This window comes from Grammomys surdaster, unplaced genomic scaffold (assembly GCF_004785775.1).
Source record: "Grammomys surdaster isolate TR1022 unplaced genomic scaffold, NIH_TR_1.0 126028, whole genome shotgun sequence".
Taxonomy (NCBI): Eukaryota; Metazoa; Chordata; class Mammalia; order Rodentia; family Muridae; genus Grammomys; species Grammomys surdaster.
In genome coordinates this window covers 5,780,302-5,807,135 of record NW_021620841.1, presented here as the reverse complement: position 1 = coordinate 5,807,135, position 26,834 = coordinate 5,780,302, and the positions used below count along the sequence as shown (strand labels likewise).

The 26,834-nt window shown below is 37.7% G+C and overlaps 1 protein-coding gene across 1 annotated transcript in view; it reads left to right on the top strand.

Annotated features, from left to right (window-relative positions):
• The first annotated feature begins 5,103 nt into the window (after positions 1-5,103).
• The window catches only part of Nav3 (neuron navigator 3), a 93,228-nt gene continuing 71,497 nt past the window's right edge, over positions 5,104-26,834 (top strand). Inside the window, exons 1-10 of the mRNA XM_028754552.1 lie at positions 5,104-5,223; positions 7,312-7,514; positions 8,448-8,580; positions 9,316-9,586; positions 10,909-11,617; positions 13,522-14,010; positions 17,775-17,816; positions 19,432-19,592; positions 23,406-23,594; positions 26,781-26,833. Coding sequence (XP_028610385.1) covers positions 5,104-5,223; positions 7,312-7,514; positions 8,448-8,580; positions 9,316-9,586; positions 10,909-11,617; positions 13,522-14,010; positions 17,775-17,816; positions 19,432-19,592; positions 23,406-23,594; positions 26,781-26,833 — 2,370 coding nt within the window. The remainder of the gene's footprint in view (positions 5,224-7,311; positions 7,515-8,447; positions 8,581-9,315; positions 9,587-10,908; positions 11,618-13,521; positions 14,011-17,774; positions 17,817-19,431; positions 19,593-23,405; positions 23,595-26,780; position 26,834) is intronic.

The window sequence follows — 26,834 nt, the reverse complement described above, 5'->3', positions numbered from 1 at the left end:
AAAAAAAAAAAAACAGACCTTCATCCTGGAGCACCAAAAAAGCAGTCAGTGAACTTGACAAGATCATGCCCTACAAAGCCAAAGTTTAAAATTTGATTGTATTTGACATACAAATAACAACAACAAAAACAACAAAGTAAACCAGGAACACTTAAACTTTTCTACAGCTGCCATGATATAATACAATTTATTTTTTCAAAGCTCTGTGATTTAAAGACTTAATCATTGCACAAATAAATTAAAGAAAGAAAGAAATATATTGAAAACTATTCCTTGTTTGTGGATTGAGAGAGGATGTCAGTATTTCCTAATAGATTTTTATATTTTTTTCAGCCAAAATTTTGTAGGTTCATTGCTCCATTTTAATGAGAAAATAGAGAACAACAATCTCCCTAATTTCCAGAAGGTACAGGGATCCAGTTTATAGAAAATTGATCAGCAAAATTCTAGGTCATTTCCACTCAGTAGATTATTAGTTTGTGCTAAGCAAAAGATAAAATCATAAGACATATTTTTTTTAATTCATGGATGGTTTCTTAAGAAGGTCAGATCAATTCTAAAGATAGACCTTTTCTTATATTTCTTGCAATTCAAACTCTTAATAATTGCATTTCTTTTCAACTCATGCTTTTCACATTTATCTCTGTTGTAAGTTTCAAGTGAAAATGACTTAGGATAATGCAAACCAAGTAACCGGAAGCTTCTCAATAGATGCTTAGAAGCTGCTTCTGAAATCACATGCAAATGCTAAGGACAAAAATAGCTATAGCAGTTTTGTAAAAGGTGCCTGAATCTGGTGGACTTACATGATCTGTTTTTAAGGCTTACTGTAAAGCTACAGCATGATGGTAATATCCACTAAAATTCCCATAGAAATCAAAGCAATAAGGAACCCTGAAATAAACCAATATGCGTAGAGTCACCTGTTTATTATCATAAACATTCCAAGGAAACTAAATTCATAAAAGACTGGAAAGGTCATAAACCTATACATTAAGCAAATAACTTGATCTATATGTTGTATACAATTAAAGCTTTAAGAAATCTAAACTTTGTAGAAATGGATGGAGGAAACCTGTAATCTGGAGCAGGACTTTTTGAATAGGAAGAATATTCAGAACTATTCAGTTAGTTACTTCATTTCATCAAGGTTGTAAACCTCAGTCTTGCAACAAAAAGCCCATGGGATGACTGAAACAGCTGTTTCTGAAGCTAAGAGTACAAAATTGAGGCTTAGGTGGTGGCTCAGTTTTCAGTTGCCTGCAGTGAAAACTCAGATCTCTAACACTCACATGATATTCGGGCTTAGTGTTTGGCTTCTGGAACCCTAACACTGGAGTAAGAAAATAATTAGTTCTCAGAGCAAAGCTGACCAGCCAGGCTAGATGAAATGTGAGCCCAAAGTTCAGTGAGAAAGCCTATCTGACAATATTACTGAATGGGCAGGGTGGTGATGCCTGTAAATCCACCAGGGAGATCTCTGTGAGTGCGAGTAGCCTGGTCTACATGGTGATTTGCATTCCAGCCAGAGCGACAGAGTGAGATCTTGTCTCAATTAGAAATAAAATTAAAAACAAGATGTAGAAATGGTTAATAAGGTATCCTAACTTTAACTTATGGTCTATAAATGAACCTCAAAAGTAAGCACATCCATCACACCAGTATACACAGACAGACAGACAGACAGACAGACACACACACAGAGAGAGAGAGAGAGAGAGAGGGAGAGAGAGAGAGAGAGAACTAGACAGACAGACAGACAGACAGACAGAGATAGAGAAAGACAGACACAGACAGACGACAGAAACTGATATAGAATGCAAAATTATATATAGACAATGGGAAAGAGTTTGTAGTATTTCTTCCATTCTCACATAGGACTGCTTTCTGACTTAGTGACTCAAAGACTATGTCCATGCAAAGTCTTGTATGTGAATGATATTAATTTTACTTATAGTGCCTCAAGACAGAAGTCATACAATGTATAAATAGAAACCATGTGAGTAGCAGTCCCATAATTTATGAAATTGTCATAGATTGTAAAGGTAAAATTTACCAGAACTATAGATGTGTAATTTGCAAGAAATAAAGAGGCGTCTTTTTTATAGAATATGGTTAAGGACACTTAGTAGATCTTAACGCAATTAAAAATGAAAGGATGGGAAAATATTTGATGAGATTTGAGACCTACTACTCAGAGCTAATTATGCTGATAATTCTTTCATTAAAAACTATTTTCTATTAAGTTTTTTCAACTTAATTAAATGTGTGACAATCAACAGAATTAATTGCATGGTTGCTATGGAGAATTCTGTTATCTACAAAATCAATGAAGAAAGTCAAATGTCATGGAAACTTAAGATTAGAAAAAATAACTCCATTATCTTTCAAGGGGATTATTTTAAGTTTGCTTTAAAAAGAACTGTGTGGAACAAAATTTTGCTTAAAACTTTCATCTCAGTGAGCTGAAGAGCTGTCTCAGAGGTTAAGGGCACTTGGTGTGCTTTTAGAGGGTCCAGGTTCAGTTCCCAACACCCACATAAGAGTTCAAATTCTTCTGTCATTTCAGTTATGAAGATCAGATTCACATTTCTGATATTTATGGAAACACACACACATACATACACACACACACACACACACACACACACACACACACACGGTATACCCATATAGTGAAATCAAAACATTTATACAAATAAAATAACAGTTAACAAATCTTTTGTTCATTATCGGACTTAACCCAGTTTAAAGTCACCCAGTAGAAGCAGGGTTTTCAAAACCAAAGCTTCATTTAGCAATATAATTTAGAGGCATAGTCAACAACATACACTACATTCCCTATTGGATCTATAGAGATAAATAAAGCACAGTTCATTGTTCACAGTATGAGAAAGAAGACAGAAAACACACACTAAAAAATGGTAGGTCATCATGATGAAGATACAGCAGTAGCCCGATTAGCATAGCATCTCATCTGCTTGCTACTGCCATGGTCACATCCTGAAGATACCAACCCTTCAGAGGACTAATCCTGACTGTCACACCATCCGTTTTTACTACTAACCTCTGTCACTGCTCTTACTAGCTTCTATTGGACCCATTTATCACAGTTGATATTCCCAGTAAACCGTGAGCCATTTGAAAAATGTATCACAGTGAGTGAGAATACATACTTAGCAATATTTTGAGTACATTGAGTAAAAAGGGAGAATGTATAACAAAAGAGTGGCCAGCCATGGTGACAACTTCACTGGGAATGAGGCTTCATATTTGATCTAGGATCAGCAAACAATACTGTCTTAGGGTTTCCAGTGCTGTGAAGGGATGCCATGACCAAAGCAACTCATATAAGGAACATTTAATTGGAGCTGGCTTACAGGTTCAGAGGACTAGTCCATAATCATCATGGCAGGAAGCATGGCAGTATGCAGGCAGACATGGTGCTGGAGAAGGACCTGAGAGTTCTGCATTTTGATCCAAAGGCAGGCAGAAGGATCTTTTCCTCCAGGCAGCTAGGAGGAGGGTCCCAAAGCCTACCCTCAAAGTGATACACTTTCTCCAGCAAGGCCACACCTCTTAATAGTACCACCCACTAGCCAAGTATATTCAAACCACTACAAATGCCGGTGAACTAAGGAAATGATTTTCGGAGAAAAAGATAATGTAAACTACATAGAGTGGGCCTTGACAGGACATTCTTGAACCACAATAACAAAGATTGCTCATAAGGCTAAAAACCCAGATCTTGTCATCAGGAAAGAACTGTAGGTTAGCTAATGATTGAGGTTCCAAAAGCCTAGCCTTGATTCCATAGTTGTAGAAAGGTTGTCTGTTGCCAAGGAAGGCATCCTAAGGTGAGTTAACATAGTGGAGGGCAGGATAGTGAGCAAGTCAAAGTTCTCAAGAATAGAGAAATAATATTGGACTCAGAGGAGTCCGGTGAGGATGACAGGGAATATAATTCTGGTCATGAGCACATTTCAGGAAAGGACAAAAAAGAGAACAGAGAAGGGGGCAGTGTTCAAGGGGGGTATGATGCTAATAAAATTGAATATATTCAATATCCTATCAACTAGATGCTGCCCGTTAGAGCAGTCTAATCCAAGCAGGACTCCTATATCCATTTCAGTCCCATTACATCAAGCTTGATTTGAAATTTAGTTTTCATATCCCTTCTATTTGTTCAATGAGGACTTCCTTTCAGTGTTCAAGGAGAGACTGAAACTTCATGATATTATTAGATTATCATTTCTATAAGTCTGACTTAAGGCCACTGTGTTATATTGGGACATTTAAAAAAGTATCTGATAGTTGTGATCACAGCAGCTATAGTGTTTTTAATGTAGTATTTAAAGCTAGGATTTGCATTTGAAAGAAGATATTGTTAAGGGATGAGAAAGAGATGTCTTAGCAGGCAAAAGTCCTTGCCCTGAAGCCTTAAGATGTGCACCCTTGTGGGACTGCTTAAGGGTACACATAGGCCAGCCATTACAGCCCCTCCCAAAATGCACAGGTAGGGGGCATGACTACAGGTCTCAGGCCCTAGGGATTTACATACTAATGAAGGCCAGAGGGCAGAGCAAATTAAGCATGCCTCCCCAGATCCTCCCCAGATCCTCCCCCTTTCTCCCTCACTATATAACTCAGGACTGCCCTGAGTTTTACAGGGGTACATCCAGATTCATCCACCATCCGCCATGACAATAAACCCTTTTGGAACCAAGGACTTCCTCAAGTCATTGGGGCCTGCCACCGCCAAAGCCTCCAGGCTGATGGAACCATAGAGGTTTCTCCTGCACTGGGACTCCACCGCTGCAGCCTCTATTTTTTCCCAAACACCCCATCCCACCTAAGGAACTTAGAGAGTAGAACCCACTCCCACTACTTGTTCTTTGTCTGTTATTGGAAATTTTTGAGTCGTCCCTCCACGGTTACCATTTGATACCACAGAATTCAGATACCCTCTTGGGGTTCTCAGTCTCATTAATAAGAAAATTATGAACAGTCTCAAACAAAAGCCCAAGGAAGCGATTAATAGAGTTTAAAAGAAACTTGCTCCGGGCTGCCAAGCTCTAAATCTTGGAAGCTGCTTGGTGGACAATGGAGAAGAGAATGAAAATAAGCCATGCCATTCAATGTAAGAATCTTGGATTTCAGCCTCCTCCTGGCAGCAGGGAGATACATGGCTGGAAGTGGAACTTTATGAAAGAGTATAGAAGCGTAAGGAGATCCCAAAAGCAGACTTTAAGCTTTGGGAGCACCTGAAAGAACAAGACAAAACCAAATAAGTTGTTAAGCCTTTTGAGTTAGTATTTATAAGGCAGATGGGCCCAGTAGAGCCTCTAGGTGGGTTATAGGAACAATACAAGGGAGAGGGAATTCTGGGAAGGAAGGGTGCAGTTTATCACTAAATGGGTAATTGTTTTATTTATTTAGCATTGCTTATTGTGAGTTGACATTGCTAATACCACTCTCACCTTCAGAATGATGTCTTGGCCAGGTAATAGACACACAGTTGTATCAACCTTTCATGTTCTGTGTAGCTTGGGATGTTGGATTGCTATCTAAGCCAGAGAAATAGTTTTTTCTAATGGGCCCACACAAAGCCCTGATAAACAATATGGTAACATGAACTCCAAACATGCACCATGGCATACGCATGTACACACACATGCATATATACACACTCAAACACACACAGGCATACACACACACATACATGTGTGTGTACAAATAAACAAGTAAATATGAATATCTTTTGCATGCCAACCCCTTCTTAAATATAATTTAACATTTCCAGGCAGTCTTTAACTTATCTACTTATTTTCTTGATATATTATATACTTGTTAAAGAACTTGAGGTTAAGTTGATATAGTGGTATTCAAGATACAATTTTAATAACTTATGTTCAAAATGTAAAATATAAATACTAAAAGAGATAATAAGTAAGCCATAAAATGTATTTTCAAACTGATAATTGTATTACTAAGGTCTTAGTTGCAAATTACATGATCTACTTCTGCTAATACATGGACTTAAACATGTTAGAAGACTCTTTGAATTGGGAGGTGATGGAAAACGTAGGCCCTCTTCTGGATCTTAGGAAAGCATGCATCCAAATTATGCTACTTCTAGTTAAGTAATACTTTGGACTTGAGAAACCACCAATGCTTCTAGGGAAAAACTGAGTGACTCTGCCAGGTAAGGAAGGACTCAATTCTGCTGACTTGCTTACAAAAATGGGTATTTTTCTCTCTCTTTGGGTATAGACAGTAGACAGTATCTACCCTGCATGACAATTTTCTGCAAGGGAGCTTAGACATGTGAGGTATTTACTGATGCTGTAGCTAATAATATGGAGAGTTACGAAATAATATATAGTAAAGGTATTCAAAAATATTGGGCACTCATGGAAGTGAGATATTTCTCTCATGGTATAAAATACACGTTAAGATATAATTATTGTTGATAATAGTCTGATTTATAAAGATCCCTGGTAGTAATATATTATATTGGTAAGCTTGGTTTTCTTTTTAATAATTACTTTTGTGTCACATGTACCTAAGTAAGTCATTATTATTTGGAACTTAGGATGGGGTCTCTATAGTATGTTCATTTTGTCCCCTTTATGTTTTATTTGTGCTTTTATGTTGCCTGTTTGAACAGTATCCGCAATGTTTGGATCATTTTTGGAATGACTTTAAAACACAAGTGTTCATTTCATGAGACTTAGGTTTATATATAGTATGTATACCTATGGTGCATGAATATATATATCAAAGCACAAGTGAGTAGCAATATATCAACAGGCTGGGACTCAGACAGCAAATGAGCAGACAATGGTCTCCCTTGTACACACTGAAATCCCTATTCTCTCTCAAGTTATCTGGATATCCTGAAGTTTTTAATGTGGCATCACATCGAACACACTGACTGAACAATGGGGTCCAAGCTAGTATGCACTTGGTTATTAACATAACCTACTTCCTTGTTTAGATAACAAAACAAGTATGTTAAGGGTTTCAGATCTTTGTCTTATCCCTCTAGTAGATTTCCTTATGTATCCCATGAGACGTGCTTACTTTTGGGAGCTAGACCATAAGGCAGGAGAAGCCTTTGATGGTTGTAGCAGGGCACTGTAGTGGCCAGATGTGACATTTCAAAAAGTTATCTTTTTTATGTTCATAAATAATTTTGCCTTCATGCAGGCATGTATATCACATGTATAACTGGAATACACAGAAGCCAGAAAAGGGTATCAGATCCCCTGGAAGTGGATTTATAAATGGCTTTAAGCTGTCTTGTAGGTACTGGGAACTAAACCTGGGTCTTCTCCAAAAGCAGCAAGTCCTTTTAACAGCAGAGGCATCTTTCGAGGCCCCAAATGTGACCTTTTGATCCCTCGCTCAGAAGCAGCAGCTGAAGTTGTGTGTGGCAAAGGCCAAAAACAGGAAAGGCAAATAAGAGGCTGTCTTGTTTTCTTCAAAATTGTGAGAGATGAGATGACTGGGTAAATTTTGATATTTAAACATGGTTGAGTGGTTATAATTTTAAGAAAAGCAAATAATGATTTTCAGATGCCTGGCTATTACAAACATTTTTTGGACAAAGAATTACTTCTGGGATATGTTGTGATTCCAGGCTGTCTTTGTGGGTGGGGGCTGAGGGACTCAGCTGACATGTCACTCTTCTCTCAGCATTTTTATTCATGCTGCAAATGTCCATCTGAAACCCCTGTCTTCTGGTTCTTCTGAAATACCAGTATGGCTGATATTTAATAGATGTTCAGTTCTTTTTTATTATTACTATTCATTTTATTTGTTTACATTTCAAATGTTATCCCTCTTCTCAGTTTCCTCTCCACAAATCCCCCATTCCATTCCAAACTCCCCTCTCCCCCACTCCCCTTTGCCTCTATATAGATACACTATACTCCACTCACTCACCCACTTCCGCCTCACCACTCTAGCATCCCCCTACACTGGGGCATTGAGCCTCTACAGGACCAAGGGCCTCCTCTCCCATTGATGTCAGTTAAGGTCATCCTCTGTACATATGTATCTGGAGCCATGGATCCCTCCATGTGTACTCTTTAGTTGATGATGGTTTAGTCCCTGGGAGCTCTGGGTGGTCCAGTTAGTTGATATTGTTCTTCCTATGGGGTTCAATCCCCTTTAACTCCTTCAGTCCTTCCCATAACTCTTCCACTGGGGTCCCCAGGCTCAGTCCAATGGTTGGCTGTATCTGTATTGGTCAGGTATTGGTAGAACCTCTCAGATGTTCAGTTCTTATAAATATGGTTTCAAATTGGACAGTGAGAAAATTCTCACAATAGAAGATGTTTTCTGCCTTTATAATTCAAGACAACATTATGTGGAAATGTGGGAGGTTCATCTTGTTTGTCCAGTGACTGGCTCATTGCTGTTTCATGTCTTTCCTTTAGCTGGGATGACAGCAGTTCCGTGAGCAGTGGTCTCAGTGATACGCTTGATAACATTAGCACAGATGACCTCAACACCACGTCCTCCGTCAGCTCCTACTCCAACATCACTGTCCCCTCCAGAAAGAACACTCAGGTGAGAGCCATCCTCTCTTTTCCCACTAATTGTATTTCTTTCTCCGTTTAATTTTTTAGTGTTACATTAGATTGTGGTTCAACTCTTTAATCTGAAGAATTTGCATAAGTCAAATAAGCAGATATAATAAAGACTCACCAACACTGGAATCTGAAGTGTTTTATTCCTGTAGTTATATATCCCTCAGAACTATAGCAGTGCCCACCCCAGCCTCTTTTGAAGATCAGAAGCAGCTTAGGTGGATTTGCTGATGTCAAACCCAGAAAGACCCACATTGACATTTTCCCTCCTTCTAATACTGTTTTATTTAAAAACCAAGTTTAAAAGCATTCTCACATTGGATTTTTCTTGATTAATTTTATAGTGATCTAAAAAACAAATTACTAGGCTCACTGGCGACTGGTAAATCAAAAAAGAGCATTGAATATATCCTATTTGTCTTGGCTTTTCTTGTCAACGCTTGTTATAGAAGAATCCCTTCCTTTTTGGAGTTTAATTAGACTTTTCTGAACATTATTAATCCTGACATTCTCTAATATCTACAAAGGGAAATTCTATGGCTCAAATTGAGGAAATGTAAGTGAGACAGTAGTTAAAAATAGAATCATCTCTGGCATTCTTCTAAAGTATAAAACAGTGCTTCATGATATTTCCCTACCAGTTATCTAAGTGTGCATTTCAGGTCTGAGTTCACGTTTTATAGGTTTTCCTTCACAGGGAAGTTTTTCTTTACAGCTGAAAACAGATGCCGAGAAACGCTCGACAACAGATGAGACCTGGGATAGTCCGGAGGAGCTGAAGAAAACCGAGGAAGATTTTGACAGCCATGGTGATGGAGGTGCCAAGTGGAAGGGTGTCGCTTCTGGACTTGCTGAAGACTCAGAGAAGACAGGGCAGAAAGCCAGCCTGTCCGTGTCTCAGACAGGATCCTGGAGGAGAGGCATGTCTGCCCAGGGGGGAACACCAGCTAGGCAGAAAACCAGCACAAGTGCACTCAAGACACCTGGTAGGCTTGTCACTTGAAATCTTCTCTGCCAAAGAGTCTTAACCTGTGGTCTAGTTTGACATCTGTATTCACACGTATTAGATCTCCTTTTAAGAACCAGGCTCTTCTTAAAGATTATATTCTATAAACCACACACGTTGTCCTATAGGCCCACAGGAGTGTGACAATCTGAGAGTCCTGTGGGAATAATTCTTCTAGCATTGGGTTGATATGCGCTGTTATTTTACTCTGGTCACTTTACGTCATGCACAGGTAAAGTATTGGTTCTGGGAAAATAACTGACCAAGCCAGAGCAAGTTAGTCAACTGGATGTCACGGGAAGGAGGGAGGATTGAAAAGAAAAAGACAATGAGACAACCCTATAGCATGACTCTAGCCAGTGCTGAGGCTGAAGTAGGTTTATTTTTTTCCGAGTCTGCTTTTATACCATTTTTAAGTACATGCAGATAATCAGGTCAGTTCTAGGTCATGAACAAAGTAGTTAAGGAACAAACAAAGCATAAACTGGAAGGTCCCTTGACCCTTACTGTATTCATCAAGATACAAAGAACACATTCCTCTACTGTATTATCTTGAGCCTACTTCCTGAGTCCTAGCCCAAAGTCAAATTCCTGCCTGAGCCTACTCCCCCATCCTAGCTCAATGCCATATTCCTGCCAGATTCCTAGAAGACAACCTCAAATGCTTTCCCCAAATATCTCATTTTCCTGGCTTGTTAAATGAATATGTTTAGTATGGATTGTGCGAATTCTACTACCTATGGCCACAAACCCGAGCACTGAGAACCGCCGCACTCACCAGAGAGTTACAATGCTCAGCTATGCAGATTCTGTTTGTGAATTGAGCTTTATGAAAGAAAAGAGTGAAAGAATTCTGCTCAATTACACCATCTGTCTTTTAAGACTCTCTCGGTATTTTATAAACAGTGTCATCTAAAATGTGGTATCATGGGGTACTTTGGATAAAATCATGATAGAGGGACTGAGATTAACTTTTTGTCCAGTATTTAGCTAGAGAGGAAAAAGTGACATCCTTCTGAAGCAACATTGTCATAAGATACAAGACATTAACAAATGAGGAAGTAACATGTTTCCACTCAATTGACCTATGTTCATCACAGTGCCTCTGACAGTGTTGTTTTTCTAGCTTTGCACCCAATCTTCTCATTAGAGTGCATGCCTATTTAGATCTGAAACAAGAAATATTTCAGAACCGAAGTGACAAAAAGAGCTAAAGAACATTCACGATTTACATTTGGTTTTGGAGGTGTTCTGTTGTCAAAATACTCAAATGAACCTACCTGTGTGTTTCTCTTTAATCAGGGAAGACAGACGATGCCAAAGCTTCAGAGAAAGGGAAAACTCCTCTCAAAGGATCATCCTTGCAAAGGTCTCCTTCAGATGCAGGGAAAAGCAGTGGGGAGGAAGGGAAAAAGCCACCCTCAGGCATTGGAAGATCGACAGCCAGCAGTTCTTTTGGATATAAGAAGCCAAGTAGTGTAGGAGCCTCTCCTATGATTACCAACAGCGGTGCCACCATAACAAGCGGCTCAGCTACACTGGGAAAAATCCCCAAATCCGCTGCCATTGGTGGGAAGTCCAACGCAGGAAGAAAAACCAGTCTGGACGGGTCCCAGAATCAAGATGATGTTGTCCTGCATGTGAGCTCGAAGACTACCCTCCAGTACCGCAGTTTGCCCCGCCCTTCTAAGTCCAGCACCAGCGGTATCCCTGGGAGAGGTGGCCACAGATCCAGCACCAGCAGCATCGATTCCAATGTCAGCAGCAAGTCAGCTGGGGCCACCACCTCGAAACTGAGAGAACCCACGAAGATCGGCTCAGGGCGCTCGAGTCCAGTCACTGTCAACCAAACAGACAAAGAAAAGGAGAAAGTAGCAGTGTCGGATTCAGAGAGTGTTTCCTTGTCAGGTTCCCCCAAATCCAGCCCCACCTCTGCTAGTGCCTGTGGTACTCAAGGGCTCAGACAGCCAGGGTCCAAATATCCAGATATTGCCTCGCCTACGTTTCGAAGGTAAGGGTATGTAAAGAGATGCTGGGAAAACTTAAAAGGTAGTATATAACATGCGTTTATTTTGCATAAAGTTATTTTAATGTATTCTAAGTATTCTAAGATTCTGTATCCTAGACTTTGTTGAAAATATAGTGAATTCTACAGAGCTGATTGCACCATTTGCTAGTGTGAAAGGTGGTGCTCACTTAGAGGCTGGTTAGCATTTCAGACACAGTCAGAGTGACACTAGAAATACAAACGGCATATGTAACAGGCATAATATCACATGACTGACTATTCATAGAAGTAAAGTGATAGCTTCTAAGATAATTCAACAATTTCACCTCTCCTTTCCATAATTAAAAAAAAATCAAACTGCATAGATCTTTAATAACACTACATTTACTTCTAGTGTAAATTATCTTCCTGATGCTTAATGAGTTGGCAGTTATGAATATAGATGATATATTCTTTCTAGCAGTTTATAGTGGACCAGTTTATACAGTACTAGATCTTAACCTAGTAACAACAACAGCAAAAGTTATCAAAGTATGATCTAATTGCAGAATTTGAAACATTTAGATGTTTGACCTAGGACAAGAACTCAGGATGGAGGTGACTTTTATAAAGACTTCATTAATCAATATCCTTTGATAGAAACCAGAAGAATATCTGATTTATGTATCAGGATTATATTTTTATTAAGTTTATGAAGTTCTGCCTAGAAATAAACCTGATTTTAAATACCTTAAGAGTAGCAGGAGTCAAAAATTAGTGGATGAGTTAAGACAAATTGTTAAATAACCCTGGCTCTGTTTTCTCCTCTTCAAAATGATAGAGTATAATTTATTACCTATTGGTTGTTAAATATTTCTGGTTTGTTTTTTTTATTCTCCTGATTAACCCTAGAACTTTAATCTCATAGGAAGAGTCTTGAAGAATTTACATTTAAGTAACCTTAGAAACATAACTATTTGAAAAAGAGCAGTCAATTTTGTCATTAGAAGTATTGATCGTGAAGAATGGTTTGTAATGACAGTTCTTGGAAAGAATGAATGATAGCTTGTAGCAAGAGTAAATATTTTCATTGCTAATGTGAAAGCCAAGAGCGCCCTCCAGTGGCCCATTACCTATGAAACAATTTCTCATATTCGCCATAAAAATCTTCCACTGCAGGAAATATGGATTTCATTGCAGCTGAATTAGTAACCATTCTGCCATTTCTTCATATCATTTTATTTTCATATTTGCATAAATTTGATTATGTCATCTGCTTCATTTACAAAACTAAAATGTTTTCTGAACTAAACTCCAGTAGCTAACTTAGTACTCATGGTATTTTAAACCACTGGTATAAACATATATTTGAATAGCTCTGGCAACGGACAGAAATCCAAATCCCTGTGGTTTTCCATGGGAAGATGCAAACAAATCCATCAGTTGCCAGCAAGATCCAGTATTTCCAGCCCAGCCACTCAGGCCTCTAGACATTACCTTACTTTTTTGAACCTTTTCTTAAGGGTGCCCTTTAGATTTTTGAACAATCTATTTTAAAAAGAGGAAAATACATTTAAGCGTCATATACCGAATGCGTAGAAGTTGTTTCATTATAATGGTTCTGTAGCTAGGTAATGCCAAAATGGAGAATCCTTTGATCACTAGAAGTGTAAAAGTCAAGCACAATCATGTTTGACTTTTATCCACTGCTGCCACCTTAGTTGCAGGCCAGTGCTTACTTAAGATATTATAAGAGATTTTTTTTTTTTTAGTAGTTGATTAATAAATAGACCTTCAGGAACATAGAGGCTGGACGTGCTTGGTAACTCACTACTCAAAAGCACACTTGGCTCTGTGGACTGAAACCCTAGGAAACGTGGATATGAGTCTCTTGGAACAACTCAAGTTGTTATTTGTTTTTCTTTTAGGTTGTTCGGTGCCAAGGCAGGTGGCAAATCTGCCTCCGCACCTAATACTGAGGGGGTGAAATCCTCCTCAGCAGTGCCCAGCCCTAGTACCTCTTTAGCCCGACAAGGCAGTCTGGAGTCACCGTCGTCCGGTACCGGAAGCATGGGCAGTGCTGGTGGGCTGAGTGGCAGCAGCAGCCCTCTCTTCAATAAACCCTCAGACCTAACTACAGATGTTATAAGCTTAAGTCACTCCTTGGCTTCCAGCCCAGCGTCGGTTCACTCTTTCACATCCGGTGGGCTTGTGTGGGCTGCCAATCTGAGCAGTTCCTCTGCCGGCAGCAAGGACACTCCAAGTTACCAGTCCATGACTAGTCTCCATACGAGCTCTGAGTCCATTGACCTGCCCCTCAGCCATCATGGCTCCCTGTCGGGACTGACCACAGGCACTCACGAGGTGCAGAGCCTGCTCATGAGAACGGGTAGTGTGAGATCTACTCTCTCAGAAAGGTGAGCTTTCCTGGAGGCATCCATGAGTCCTTACCCCCTTCTTCCCGCACTGTGCCCACCACCCCACCCTACTAAATTCCCTTGATCCCCCACTGTGAATAAAACTATGCATTGACATAAAATTGAACTTAAATTTATAGTTAATATCGATGAGGCCATTCTTATTCTTTTCTCGTATTATCAAATTTGCAGAGAAGTAGTCATTTATGATAGGGTGATTGGATAATTTTCTTCATGCTTACATTTTGAGTCAATGGACAATTTGCATAATATATTGCATAATATATAAATATCAAACTATAAATATATAAACTATGTATTCATGCTGTGAGCGATATCTTCTCAAGACATTTTTAATGGTTGGCTTGAGATTCAAGGCAACACAGTTCCTTGGGATGATTAAAACTTTGTTAATGACCAAGTTCAAAATGATTCTACAGCTATGCTCTCTGAGCAATATTTGAAAATTTAAAATATAAGTTAAATCCCTTGTTAAGACATAGTTTGCAGTGCCCAAGTTGTCCATTAACCTATTATTTCCAAGTATTTTCTTCTGGATTCTCTTGCCTTTGTGAAATTCAAAATTAGGAGAGAAATACAGCCTTTTAATGTTCCATCTCCTCTGTGCACACCGAGAGTCAGGAAAATGTACTTCTTCCACATAAAAGTATTTGAGACCTAAATGAACCACTGATTCTCAATACTTACTGTGATGGTCCTATTGAATGAATGTTTCCTCATTCATAAAAAAATCTGAGCAGGGACAATTGGGCTTTACATATTAAAACATATCCACTTCCTTTTTGGCTTGGTTTGAATACCCAATGTAAAATGAACAGGTACTGGTTCATCCATCAAAAGAATTAGACTTTCAATCACATATCTGATTCTAGTTTCAGCAGTTCCAAGGTAAATACCCATGATCACATATCATGTATAAGACATGACAAATAAATGTAATTATATTTAAAATATATTAACAATCTTACTTGAATCCTGGTTTTTATAAACATATTATATGAAACATTAAAAATTAGTTGACATCTAAATCAAACAAACAGGTCGTAATTCATTAGCTATAATCAACCTCCAAAATACAAATAATTTTAAAATTATAAACATGAAAATATAAAGCTGATGACACATAGATTTCAATCTCTTTCTTTTGTATTCAAACAGTAAATACTAACAAACATGGTCAAGTGCATAATTTTAATCAAGAAAGTGTCAAATTAAAACTACATGTTAAGATCAATAAGTTCTATAACTATAGTGGAATTCAATTTTAATAAATTCTTCCATATGTTAGCTCCACTCTATAAAAATATTTATTATAGAAATACAGCAATAACTATATACTTATTTACTGTTTTAAAGCAAAACATTTTATAGTTATGGAATAATGGAAATAGATTAACTTTAACTCAGTATAAAAATAATAAAATAAAGACTTCTGAAATATGCTTTAATTGGATTAGTGAATATTAAATCATATAAATTGAATGTGAATATCTTAATAACATATAAGACTGATAGTAACCAATTCCTTTCATCAAATGGTTACTTTATTATTATTTAAAACATGGTGTATATTCTTTTTTCCCTAGAAGGAAACGTCAAAGTCTATCTGCATATTAACCCTTAAGAGTTTAAACTTTAAGAGTGCATATGAGGAAGCTTGTGGTCTATTTAAGAAAATCTATCCTGACATAACTGCTAAGTTCATAACTAAATTGAAACTATAATGCTGTGTTAAAGTATGATTTTTAAATTAATTTGAGACATACATGATAGATGTTGAAGTATATATAAGTTCTTGATTTCTCTTGTTATACCTTGATCTTCATATCGAAGAACTAATAGTTAGGTGAGTTTTCATACTAATTCCAACTTTTACATAAATTATTCATCCCTAAAATGTAAAAAGTAAGAAAATGAATGAATACAAATGAAATATATTTTTTCATATTTCCCTGCATATAAGATTTAGTCATTGGTGATATGTGACTATGACTAATCCACGTCGTTTTGTTTTATTCGACTTTACGGTGACTAAAATATTATTTTTAAAGTAATTTAAAGTCATAGACAACTTTAACATTTTCTGGTTTGTCCTTAAATGTGAAATGTGACAACCGTGGTATGTATTACAACTCTTGGCAGTAGACAGATAGTGCACGCATTGACATTCCCAGTGTCCTCCTTTTCCCTACCTTCCTAGCCATTGCTGATATTGGAGTTGGCAGTTCTTGACCCTTTGCAGAAAGGCCAACAGAATATTGTCATGGACATCTAAAGCCGTGGTTTTCAACCTTCGTAATGCTGCAACCCTTTAATACAGTTCCTCCTGGTGCAATGACCCACAACCATAAAGATTTTTTGTTGCTACTTAGTAACTATACTTTTGCTACTGTTATGAATCGTAATTTAAATATTTTTTGGAGACAGAGGTATGCTGAAAGGGTTGTAACCCACAGGTTGAGAATCACTGCTCTAGAGTTTAGGAAATGTTTCTATCTTACTCAATTTAAGGGAATGATTTGCTCTGTTATTTCACTAAATTTCACTGAAACATATAAACAAGTATTTTTATATAATCAGAGAACAGTGGCAAAATAATAGTAACATTCTCACTTTCTGCAATATTTGAAAGAAGTTGTCTTTAAAATGGATTTAGATCACGTAAACGCACAGCCCAACTAAATTCATATTTAGAAATGTTTTATTTGTTTAGTATGATTTCTTCAGTATATTTATTCCCAGGAGTTAGGAAATTTTATAATCACATTGGATGACCAGAGCCAGTTACTCATCAGCATCGCGATGACCCCTTATACAACGGATGGAGTGCCTGTAGAGGAAAACATTTTAGCTTTGACTTTGAGTGATTCGATTTTAAGTCAGTCTGTCTGCATCCGTGTTACGTCATCCCATCGTGCACACACCTTGTGTTTAATTCTGATCGTGTGATGTTCCAAACACGCCAGCAGCCGTTGTGTATATCCACTTTCCATTTTGTGCCTTGCTAATCTGCATGCTAGCGATCAGAATGGATCTCCCCTGTCTTCTCCAGTTTCAGGGAGTCAGTTTGCCCTTATTAAGACCTAGATCAAGCCCTATGTCTGACCGGCTGGGAATTAGTTAAAACACTGACGGTAAGGCATATAACTCTTTTAATGCCCAATCAACGACTTACGAAAGATAAAGATAGCTTCACTTCATTAAAATACCTCAATGAATTATACTATAAACATTGTTGAAAGAGAATACTTGTTATGTATGAAATTATCTCTTGTGTATCCATGGGAGACAAATCTACCGTTATCCTTATTAGAAATAACTATAAAAGAAAGATACAGGGATTATGTGATGTTTTCAACCTCTCTTGTTAGTAAGACTTGTTCTTTTAAGAGCAGGCATCATGTCATCTCACTGATTTTCCTGGATATGAAGTCACAGCAAAAGTTTCCTTACCTGCACAGGAAAGGGGGTTACCACAGCATCCACAGAAAAGTTATGCCCTCATGACTTAAGCTTGAATGTGTTTTCTAATTGTTTTAAATGTCATTAGGATAGAAAGAAATTCCGTATTTATTGCAGTGACAAAGATCCAGTCACTCACTTGGCCTTTCCAGTCAGTTCGGTATTCGTGTATACATTAGCACATGGCTATTTTGTATAGTTCAGAGGATGCATTTTGTTGGATATATGATTTGGAAATTTTGTTTGCATTATGTCCTTAGGGGTTTTCTTTGTTTTAACAGCATGCAGCTTGACAGAAATACACTACCCAAAAAGGGACTAAGGTATATATTTCTCTCAGCACAATTACTGCCTTTTCTGTTGTTATGTAAGCTTTCTGTGCTGTCTCTTTTTCTTCTCATCTGTTTGCTATGTAGCGCCTGACACGGGGATATGAAATTACTTTTAATCTTGATGCTTTCTCTGGCTTCAGGAATAGGTGACTGCTCCCTAGGAAGAGATGCCAGTGAGGATGAAGGTAGTGACTCCAGCAAATCCCAGTAGGGATATCATGATTATGAAATACTAAGAGCTTGTCTGAGGCTTTGTTCACGAGGTGGAGCAGCTAGTGGTAGGATGCAGGAATTTATTTCTCTCTCATTACGATAAATTTACTTCTCCTGGTTTTTTCACCTTGGAGGTAGATACTGTCAAAAAATTCAAAAAATGAAACTGAGGAGGTGACTCAGTTGGTAAAATATGATTGCTTTCTTCAAGGAAGCAAACATGAAGACTGGAGTTCAAATCCCAGCACCCACATGAAAGAGCTGAGTGTAGCCACATGGCCTGAAACTCCCAACACTGGAAGTAATGGAGACAGGAAAATCACCTGTTCACCTGTGCTCCAGTAGCTGTGGGTTTGGTGACATCATAGAGACCGTATTTCAAAGGAGTAAAGCAGAGGCAGCTGAGTATGATGCGCAATTTCTTCCTCTGTCTTCCACATTCATGTAAGCACACGACACACACACACACACACACACACATACTATATAGACATCCATACATGTTTAGAAACACACAAAACTTTACATATTTAAAAATGAAAGTATATAGTCTACACCTGTGAAAAATAAGGATGAAAGGTTAAATAAACTATGCTATGAATGAAGCAAAAAAAATAAATTATCATCACAGGGCATATATGGCAGTTAAGTGTTATTTTACAGTCTGTATTTTATAAAAACACATTGCCGATATCTGCTTCCCACATCTGCTTTCAGTAATTACCAAATCAGTTTAAATTTGAATTAATCTAATGTCATTTAGCAAGTCTTAAATAGTTTTTCAATTCAGAAGAAAATAAACTGAAAATTGAGTTCATGGCCATGAACCTATCTTACTCACACACACACACACACACACACACACACACATATATATATTTTTTTTCTGAGAAAACGATGTGGAGAAAACAGGTAACAGGGACAGTGTGATGGGCTTAACAAGTGTCATTTTAACCAAAGAACTGAAATAAAACTCCAGCTATCAGTGTATGTGCCATTTCCTATGCTGTTCTGTGATGTTACTGTGCCTCCCTTGGCTTTTGCCCTACCACGGTCCGCCATGTTTAATCAGTGTTCTCACCTCGGGTCCTTCCAAACACAGTGCTTGGGGGTCCTTCTCCATTAACCCAGCTGTCTGCTCGTTGCTTGTGGCTTTCAAGTCCATATCTCACAGAAGCATCATTTCATTCTCAAATGCCACTCTTTATTTTCCCTTTGGGAGTAAGCAGATGGTGCCAAATCATCTGGAGGAACTGAGCAATTGTAATTAGATCCAATCTGTTTGCGATTGCGGCTCGGTCTGAGCAGTAAGCTCCTGTCGATTGTTTTCTTGTCCTGGTAGTGCTTTGTCCTTGTCGACGTGCTGAAGTGTCTCAGCTGTGCTGTTTTGCAGATACACCCCATCATCTCGACAGGCCAACCAAGAAGAAGGCAAGGAGTGGCTACGTTCACATTCCACTGGCGGGCTGCAGGATACTGGCAACCAGTCTCCCTTGGTCTCCCCTTCTGCCATGTCATCTTCAGCCACAGGAAAATACCACTTTTCCAACTTGGGTAAAATATTCTAAACTGTCAATTCTGTTCCACTTCTTTTACAATCTACTCTCATGGGAATATTGGTGAAAACCTAGAAAAAATATAGCCTTAGCTTGGTGCCTACTGTGCACAGAATAATTTCCAAACGGTGTGTCACTTATTTTAGAACAAATGTTTAATTTCAATAATTGTAACTAATATAATTATTATTGTTTTGTGACTAAAGCTGAGGTATACAGTGCAGACCAACGTAAGTATCATAAGCAGGGATAAATCACAGAACACCAGATCTCAAAAACAAGATCCTTACCATTCTGTCTCAACGTTCTTATTTATATTTCAGTAAAACATGTTAGTTTTTCTTGCTGTTGAACAAAAGTAATGACCTTTACATAGACAAAGAGAATATAGAAATAATTAGGCTGAAAATAATATGCCATTATGTGACCGCAAGATTGTTTCTTGAAACATTATTGAAATCAGAATGCTCCTTAACAGGCAGAATATGTCACTGAAGACGGCGGCACTCTGTGAACAGTTTTAGAGGACTCTATTAAAAACTAAATGGCTGTCTTAGCCATTAGCATCATTTGTAGGAAGTGAGGCCATTTACATAAAATATCACAGAAACAGAAAACACTGAGAAAACACTGAAACATATCTAAATATGTCGGTTATCACTTAAAAGACCCAGTGATGTTGCAAAAAATCAATTTCTTGGACTGGACTGGAGAGGTTGCTTGACAGTTAAGGGCTGGTATTGCTCTTCCAAAGGACAAAGAATTTGTTTCCTGGTACCCACATAGTAGATCACAGTCTCCTGTAACTTCAATGAAATGCAGTGCCTCCTGTCTCCTCTGGCAGCTGAGGTCCCAGCACGTAGCTGTACATACACACATACATATACATTAATGATAATAATAATAATAATAAATATTTTAAAATGGATTCTTCTGTCAAGTCACATATGTCATAGTCTCATTACTGTATCTTTTGTCCGGTGAGGAAACATGGTTTCAATAGTATACCTACAGATAGTTCACAATCCAGCAAATTGAACTTTTCAAGTTTAAACCCCAAAGGACCCAAGGCTAAATCATTCCTATTCCAGCTTTTTCCACTATAACTCTAGTACGTTTGAGTAATAACAATGATCTTTACCAATATCCCATATGAGCGGTTGATGTCTTATGAACATCAAGACTTTGTTGTCATTCAAAAGAGCAAGGATACTTCTTTGTCCCGCAATGGCGATGAATTTCCAACCATGTTATCTTAGTTCCATGTCCAGATTCCATAAAGTTAGGTTCCATAAGATTTTCTTATTTAAGATGGTATCGCTAATGCCATTGGCTTACAGCTGTATAGAGAAGGGAGGGTATGGAATGTCTTAGAGTCATTTAGATGCTTGTCCCAGCAACTGGGGAAAATGTAATCAGTAGTGTGAACATAAAAATAAATGAAATAAATATGTCAATTACAATCAGTTTGCCATTGTTCCCTGTTCTCCTACTCACAAATATAATCTCAATAAATTTAACAGTTTTGCTTTGTGTTCAATTAAAGGACAGGTCAGTGACCTTTATTAAGTGATTGGCCCATCTATTTCTCTCCTGTTCAGAGATCCTCTGTGACTCCTGCCTGTGACTGGACCTTAAAGATCATAAATTTTTCATTATTTCCACCATGCTCGAAAGAGTAAAATTTGGATATTTAACCAAGTTAGTTTTTTTTTAAAGCACTCGTATAACTACATTACTACTTTTTGTGTTCTATTAAAAAATAGTTTTGTCTATGTGGCTCTTCTCCACTTTAGCCCTCTCCTGTGGTGGATACTCTTCAAATAGGACACTATGTCATGTTTCTCTTCCAGTTCAACCATTAAAACAGCAAACCTTTCATCAATACTATAACTGTACAGTCTTAAGTAGTGTTAGTATGTTTCCAATGGAAAAGAATCAATGTTTATAAATTCAACATTTTTATGTAGAATTTGCATTAACTTTCACCACTATTTTACTCTGAGTGGGTAAAATGTTATATTTGAAAGTATACAAGGAGCATTTGCATGGATGTATCCATGTTCATATGGTTAACCAGACAGGGAACATAGGTCCTTTTAAATGCTGGTGTTAAGGTTAGAGTGATATGCACATACGTAGGTTGAGATCGATTTTATAAGAGTGAATTCACAGTGTACATACTGAACAGGTATAAGTACTCCACCTCTGTACCTTGAAGATAAGCTTTCAGGTTCTAAATGTCCTTTTATAAAGCTATAGGCTCTTGTCAGCAACCACAAGGATTTAGAAGTAGTGGCCACTGCTTTGATCTGGTGGAACTGCCTGAAAAAAAAAAAATCTCTCAACCATTTTCTTCCTCTGTCACTCCGCCTTTCACCCCTTTGCCTTTCTCTCAGTCTTTTTGTCTATCCTGCCTTTCCATCTCCGTCTCTGTCTCTTATCATTTCTTTCCTTCTTTGTATTTTCTACTTTTTTTCCAGTTATAGTTATATGATTTACATATTGATAGTTTATTCTATTTTCATTATAGTTCATATATATATACATATATATGCATATTTACACACACACATATGTGTGTGTATAATCATGTGTGTGTGTATGTGTGTATTTGATTCCGTGTCTAGGTTTCATTTAATTCCAGTGCACAACTATCAGAGGATGGTTGTGAATCATCTTTTAGTTATGATGTTAAGCTCGACTCCTTGTAAATAGTAGATACACACATTTGCTTATTTGAGGTCTAGCTTTAACTCATCACGAGGACAAGTCATATATTAAGCAGTTGTGTCATGGGTCAGAAAATATAGCACATTTTTAAAACCTCAATCAACTCAACATTACTGACGTGGTTCTCCAATGTTCTAACAGTGCTCTGCAGTTTCATTTTTAGCTTATCAGAGCCTGGCCTATGCCTAATGGAGCAATAACAAAAATTCACTCTTAAATAAGGGAGTGAATTCTTAAATTTCAATAGGACAAATTTATGATGGCTGTGTCTTGATGTTTCTGCCTCACTCCTGTGTCAAATTTCAAACTCTAGTGTCTGTCGATGCAATTGTCAGCTTAATCAGCCAGCTCTTTAACAAAGTTCATGATTATCATTTGGTCTAAGCCACAGAATACTGTAAAAGCCCTAAGGCAATAGGCAGCTGACAGAAACTTATTTAAAACTGTGCACTTAAGATTCTTCTTTGACAACCTCATTCCGATATTTCCATCTTAGACCCAGCAGAAAATGGCTTTTTTATGATTCTCATTCTAAGACACTAGACATCATATATATTTTATTTAAGAAAAACTCTTTTTACTCTTCTTTATGACCTTGCTTTAATAAACTCACATCGATACAGTTCAAAACGACTACAAATTCTTTGCCTGGAAACACCTAAAGAGCTTCTTGTGGAGACTGGATTTCTCTTTTTATATTTTTGCTTTCTTTTCTATTATGCTTTTCTCATTAAAGTGGTGATTATTTTCTAGAAAAGAAACTTGTAGCCTTGAGAGAGAGACAATGTTTTCTTCATAATTTACCAGAAAATATCATGTTATTATATTTCTAGCACAAAACAGCCAAGGTGACTTGGTGTTGATTTCTATTGCTTTAGAAATTGGCAAGATTATTGCCATGAAAGTACCCAGGGGGAAGACTTGTGATTTCTGTTACTGATGTTTTTCAGGTGGACTCTTGAACTCCCTAAAAATTAGAGTTCCCAGTTTTTACAAGAATTAGGATTTATTTTCACTTTGTTTTAGCCAATTATCTTCCCTGTCCAAGTCCCTGAGTCTCTGCTCCCTTGCTTTCCAGTGAGTCCCACCAACCTCTCTCAGTTTAACCTGCCTGGACCCAGTATGATGCGGTCCAGCAGCATCCCCGCCCAAGACTCCTCCTTTGACCTCTATGATGATGCCCAGCTTTGCGGAAGTGCCACTTCTCTGGAGGAAAGGCCACGTGCCATCAGTCATTCAGGCTCATTCCGAGACAGCATGGAGGAAGGTAATGAGGATGGGAACAGGGGAAGATAAAAAATAATGTTATGTCATGTAAGTCTGAAAGGAAAACCATTTCATTATTCACAGCATAAGAATCCTTGAGGAAAAAAAAAAGAAAACTGGATCAATGAGTGTAATTCTCATTTTGGGTTTGCTACAGTTTCAAGATACTTTATTATTTCTTTGTATATTGAGAAGTATGTCAGTTTCTTTTAAGATTGATGCTTGGCTATAGAAATGTTTGGGATAAATCCAATGTTCTCCTACACATAGGCACAGGGCTTTAGAGGCACTTGACATATGTGTCACATATGTTTAAGTTGACACCTTTATTAAAGAGCTATAAAAACACATAAATCATGAAAGAATGCTTTATACAGCTATTGGATATTTCTAATGTCTAGTCTTAGAAGATCTATGTGCTGTTAGCTACTGTGTCAGTTTAGAATTTATATTCTACCTACATTTTCCAGGTCATATTTTTATCTAACAGCAATAAAATTTCTACCTGGCCTAATAAATGTCTTATTTTGGACAGTTCCACATGAATACCCTAAGCAAATTCACTCAAAAATCCCAGCAAGCTAAATACATGTTAAAATTCACATGTGTTCTCAAGTGTACATATTATCTAAAAGTCAATACTAATTGAAGAAATTTTGTTTTAATTTAATGAATCATTTTTAATTATCCATGAAGAAAGCATATGGCATGCAGATCAGAACACATGCCAGTTAAGGATACAATCAAACTAAGCACAGAAATCCAAAGTGACTAGAGTGAAGTCAAACATGAAAGCCATCATTTAATAACTGTGTGCAACACAAAACCCCTAACTCTTGAAACACACCAGAGAATAAACCTTTAGCCATGAGTTGTATATAGTCTGAACTCAGGAGAGTTTCCTAATATTGTGAGCTGTGGTGTATGTTCCATTCACTTTCTAGATGGTTCATGTGATTGAAATGCACCTTAAACAATAGCTCTTCCTCCTTTTTCCACTGTATCTTCTTCTGTAACCTATCTTGTGACTATGTTAAAGTAGTTATCAGAATGGATTCGTGTTCTGCAGGTCATTACTGTAAATTTAATATGCTAGCATTACACCAATTGCCCACCTTGACCACTGTCTTTTGGCATAATGTCCAAACCACTGAGCTCCCAGTGACAGATGATGGTTGGTTGATACTGCAGCATAGAGCACAAAATGTAACTAAACTGAAACGTTCGACTCCTGGCTTTATGAAGTAATTGTATCAGAATTGTAACAGAAGCCCCTTATACTTTTTATACTGTGCTAAACATATGGATATCTTTCTAGAGTACACATTGACAAGTAGAATGATGTTCATTGCTAGAAGATTTTGGCATCCAGTGCGTGAAATTTAAATAATATGAATTGCTGAAAGCTAACCTGAGTGGACAAAATGAACTCTTTCCTGCCCATGAATTGAGTGCTAAACCATTAAGCCCTGCTTAAAATATGATCTAGAATGAAGGCAGTTTTGGGCTAGATTGAATTCTTGCTCAATGCTCACACTGACAGATAAGGAAACTGCACCACAAGCTATAAAGTAACAGACCTATCAAGAATAAGTGGCAGGAATCAAATGAGAATGGACACCTCTAAGCCACTGTCCGTCTTCTTTCTGGTACTTCGGACTAATTCTTATCATTTTTTTTCACTAAAGAGCTATGTAGAGATCAAAAAATAGGTCTTTTGAGAAGGTGACTGGCTGAAAGAATAATGCTTTGCACACCTGATAAAGTAATAGTCCTAAGCCCCAGAGGTTATTTTTCATCCACCTCTTCACAAACTTTTATATACTAATAAAGATTTTAAAAGATATTCTCCTGAAGTTAGGGAATTGGCCTAGTGGGTAACAATGCTTATTTTGAAAGCACCAGGGTCTAAGTTGAACCCCCAATGCCCATGTAGAAAGTTGCCTGTTGTTGTGCGTACCTATGGTACTTAGCATGGAGTGATAAAGACAGGAAAATTACCAGAGCTCCCTGGGCAAGATGTCCAGTCAAAAAGCCAAGCTTTACTTCAGTGGAGGACCCTTCTGGCTTGAGGTGACAAAGGAAACTACCTGATATCTCACGCTGGCTACCAGCACATACTTGTGTGCCTGCACTGTTCACACACACACACACACACAGACACACACACACACAAACTAAGTGAAAAGACTCTTCTTGCTCTGTTTCTCTCAAATTTTATCCTTTGCCATCTGGGTAGGCACTATGATACAGCTTCCACGGGCCTCTACAAACCATAGAAACTCTCTCTATGCCTTTGAAGTATCCAATTGACCTCATTAGCATGTGGATGACTCTGTTATAGTTATGTTTTTCGTTGTGCCTCTTGACTTTTTTCTGAGCACACAGGGTTGTATCTTATTTATGCATGACCCCAGAATCTTGCAAGGATGTCATGTATTGCATGTATTCAGCTAATATTTATCTAAGGGATGAATTCAAAGCAAAACCAGCATTATTCTATAAGGGGAAAAAAAAGGAAGGACTTTTCTGCAAATATATGCAAAATATCACCTACCTATTGGGTTTAATACATTTTAACTTCAGAAGTAATGGCAGACCTTCAATCGTGATGACGTTATATTTGATATGTATCAACAAGTCAGAATGCAATTTTCATCTTAACTTTCATCAAGAGGTAAAAATGTTTTTATGTTATTAAAATTTAGGAAGAATCGATTCCCCGTTCCAATGAGTGAGATCACTTCATCACCATAACGAGAGAGTAAATTGAATCAAGTACTTATTCCCTTGAAAATATGCAGAGAAAAAAAACAAAACCTGAACCTGGATCTTTATGTTGGGAAAATTAAATTCAGTAAACATGATACGCAAAGCCTTTTAGAAGTTTTTAGACTCCTGTTTATTACACATGGGACATTTTCGCAGCTTGCAATCTGTATAAGCACACTGTGGGCCTTGTGCCCGCTACTTCTATCTATAACTTGGTGAGTGAATACAGCCAGTATGTAAATGGAGCCTCTTGACAGCTGGGTCTTTACAACCTTTGCAGTCAACTTCTTTGCATGACCTGGTTATCGTCTGTGGTTATTTTAAATCTCAAGCCACCTGTTCTTTATATTTTAAGTAAAAATCTGGGTTCACAGATTGACTTCCCTTATCTTAACCGTGTTGTTATTTTCTCCAGTTCACGGCTCTTCACTGTCATTGGTCTCTAGCACCTCATCCCTTTACTCTACGG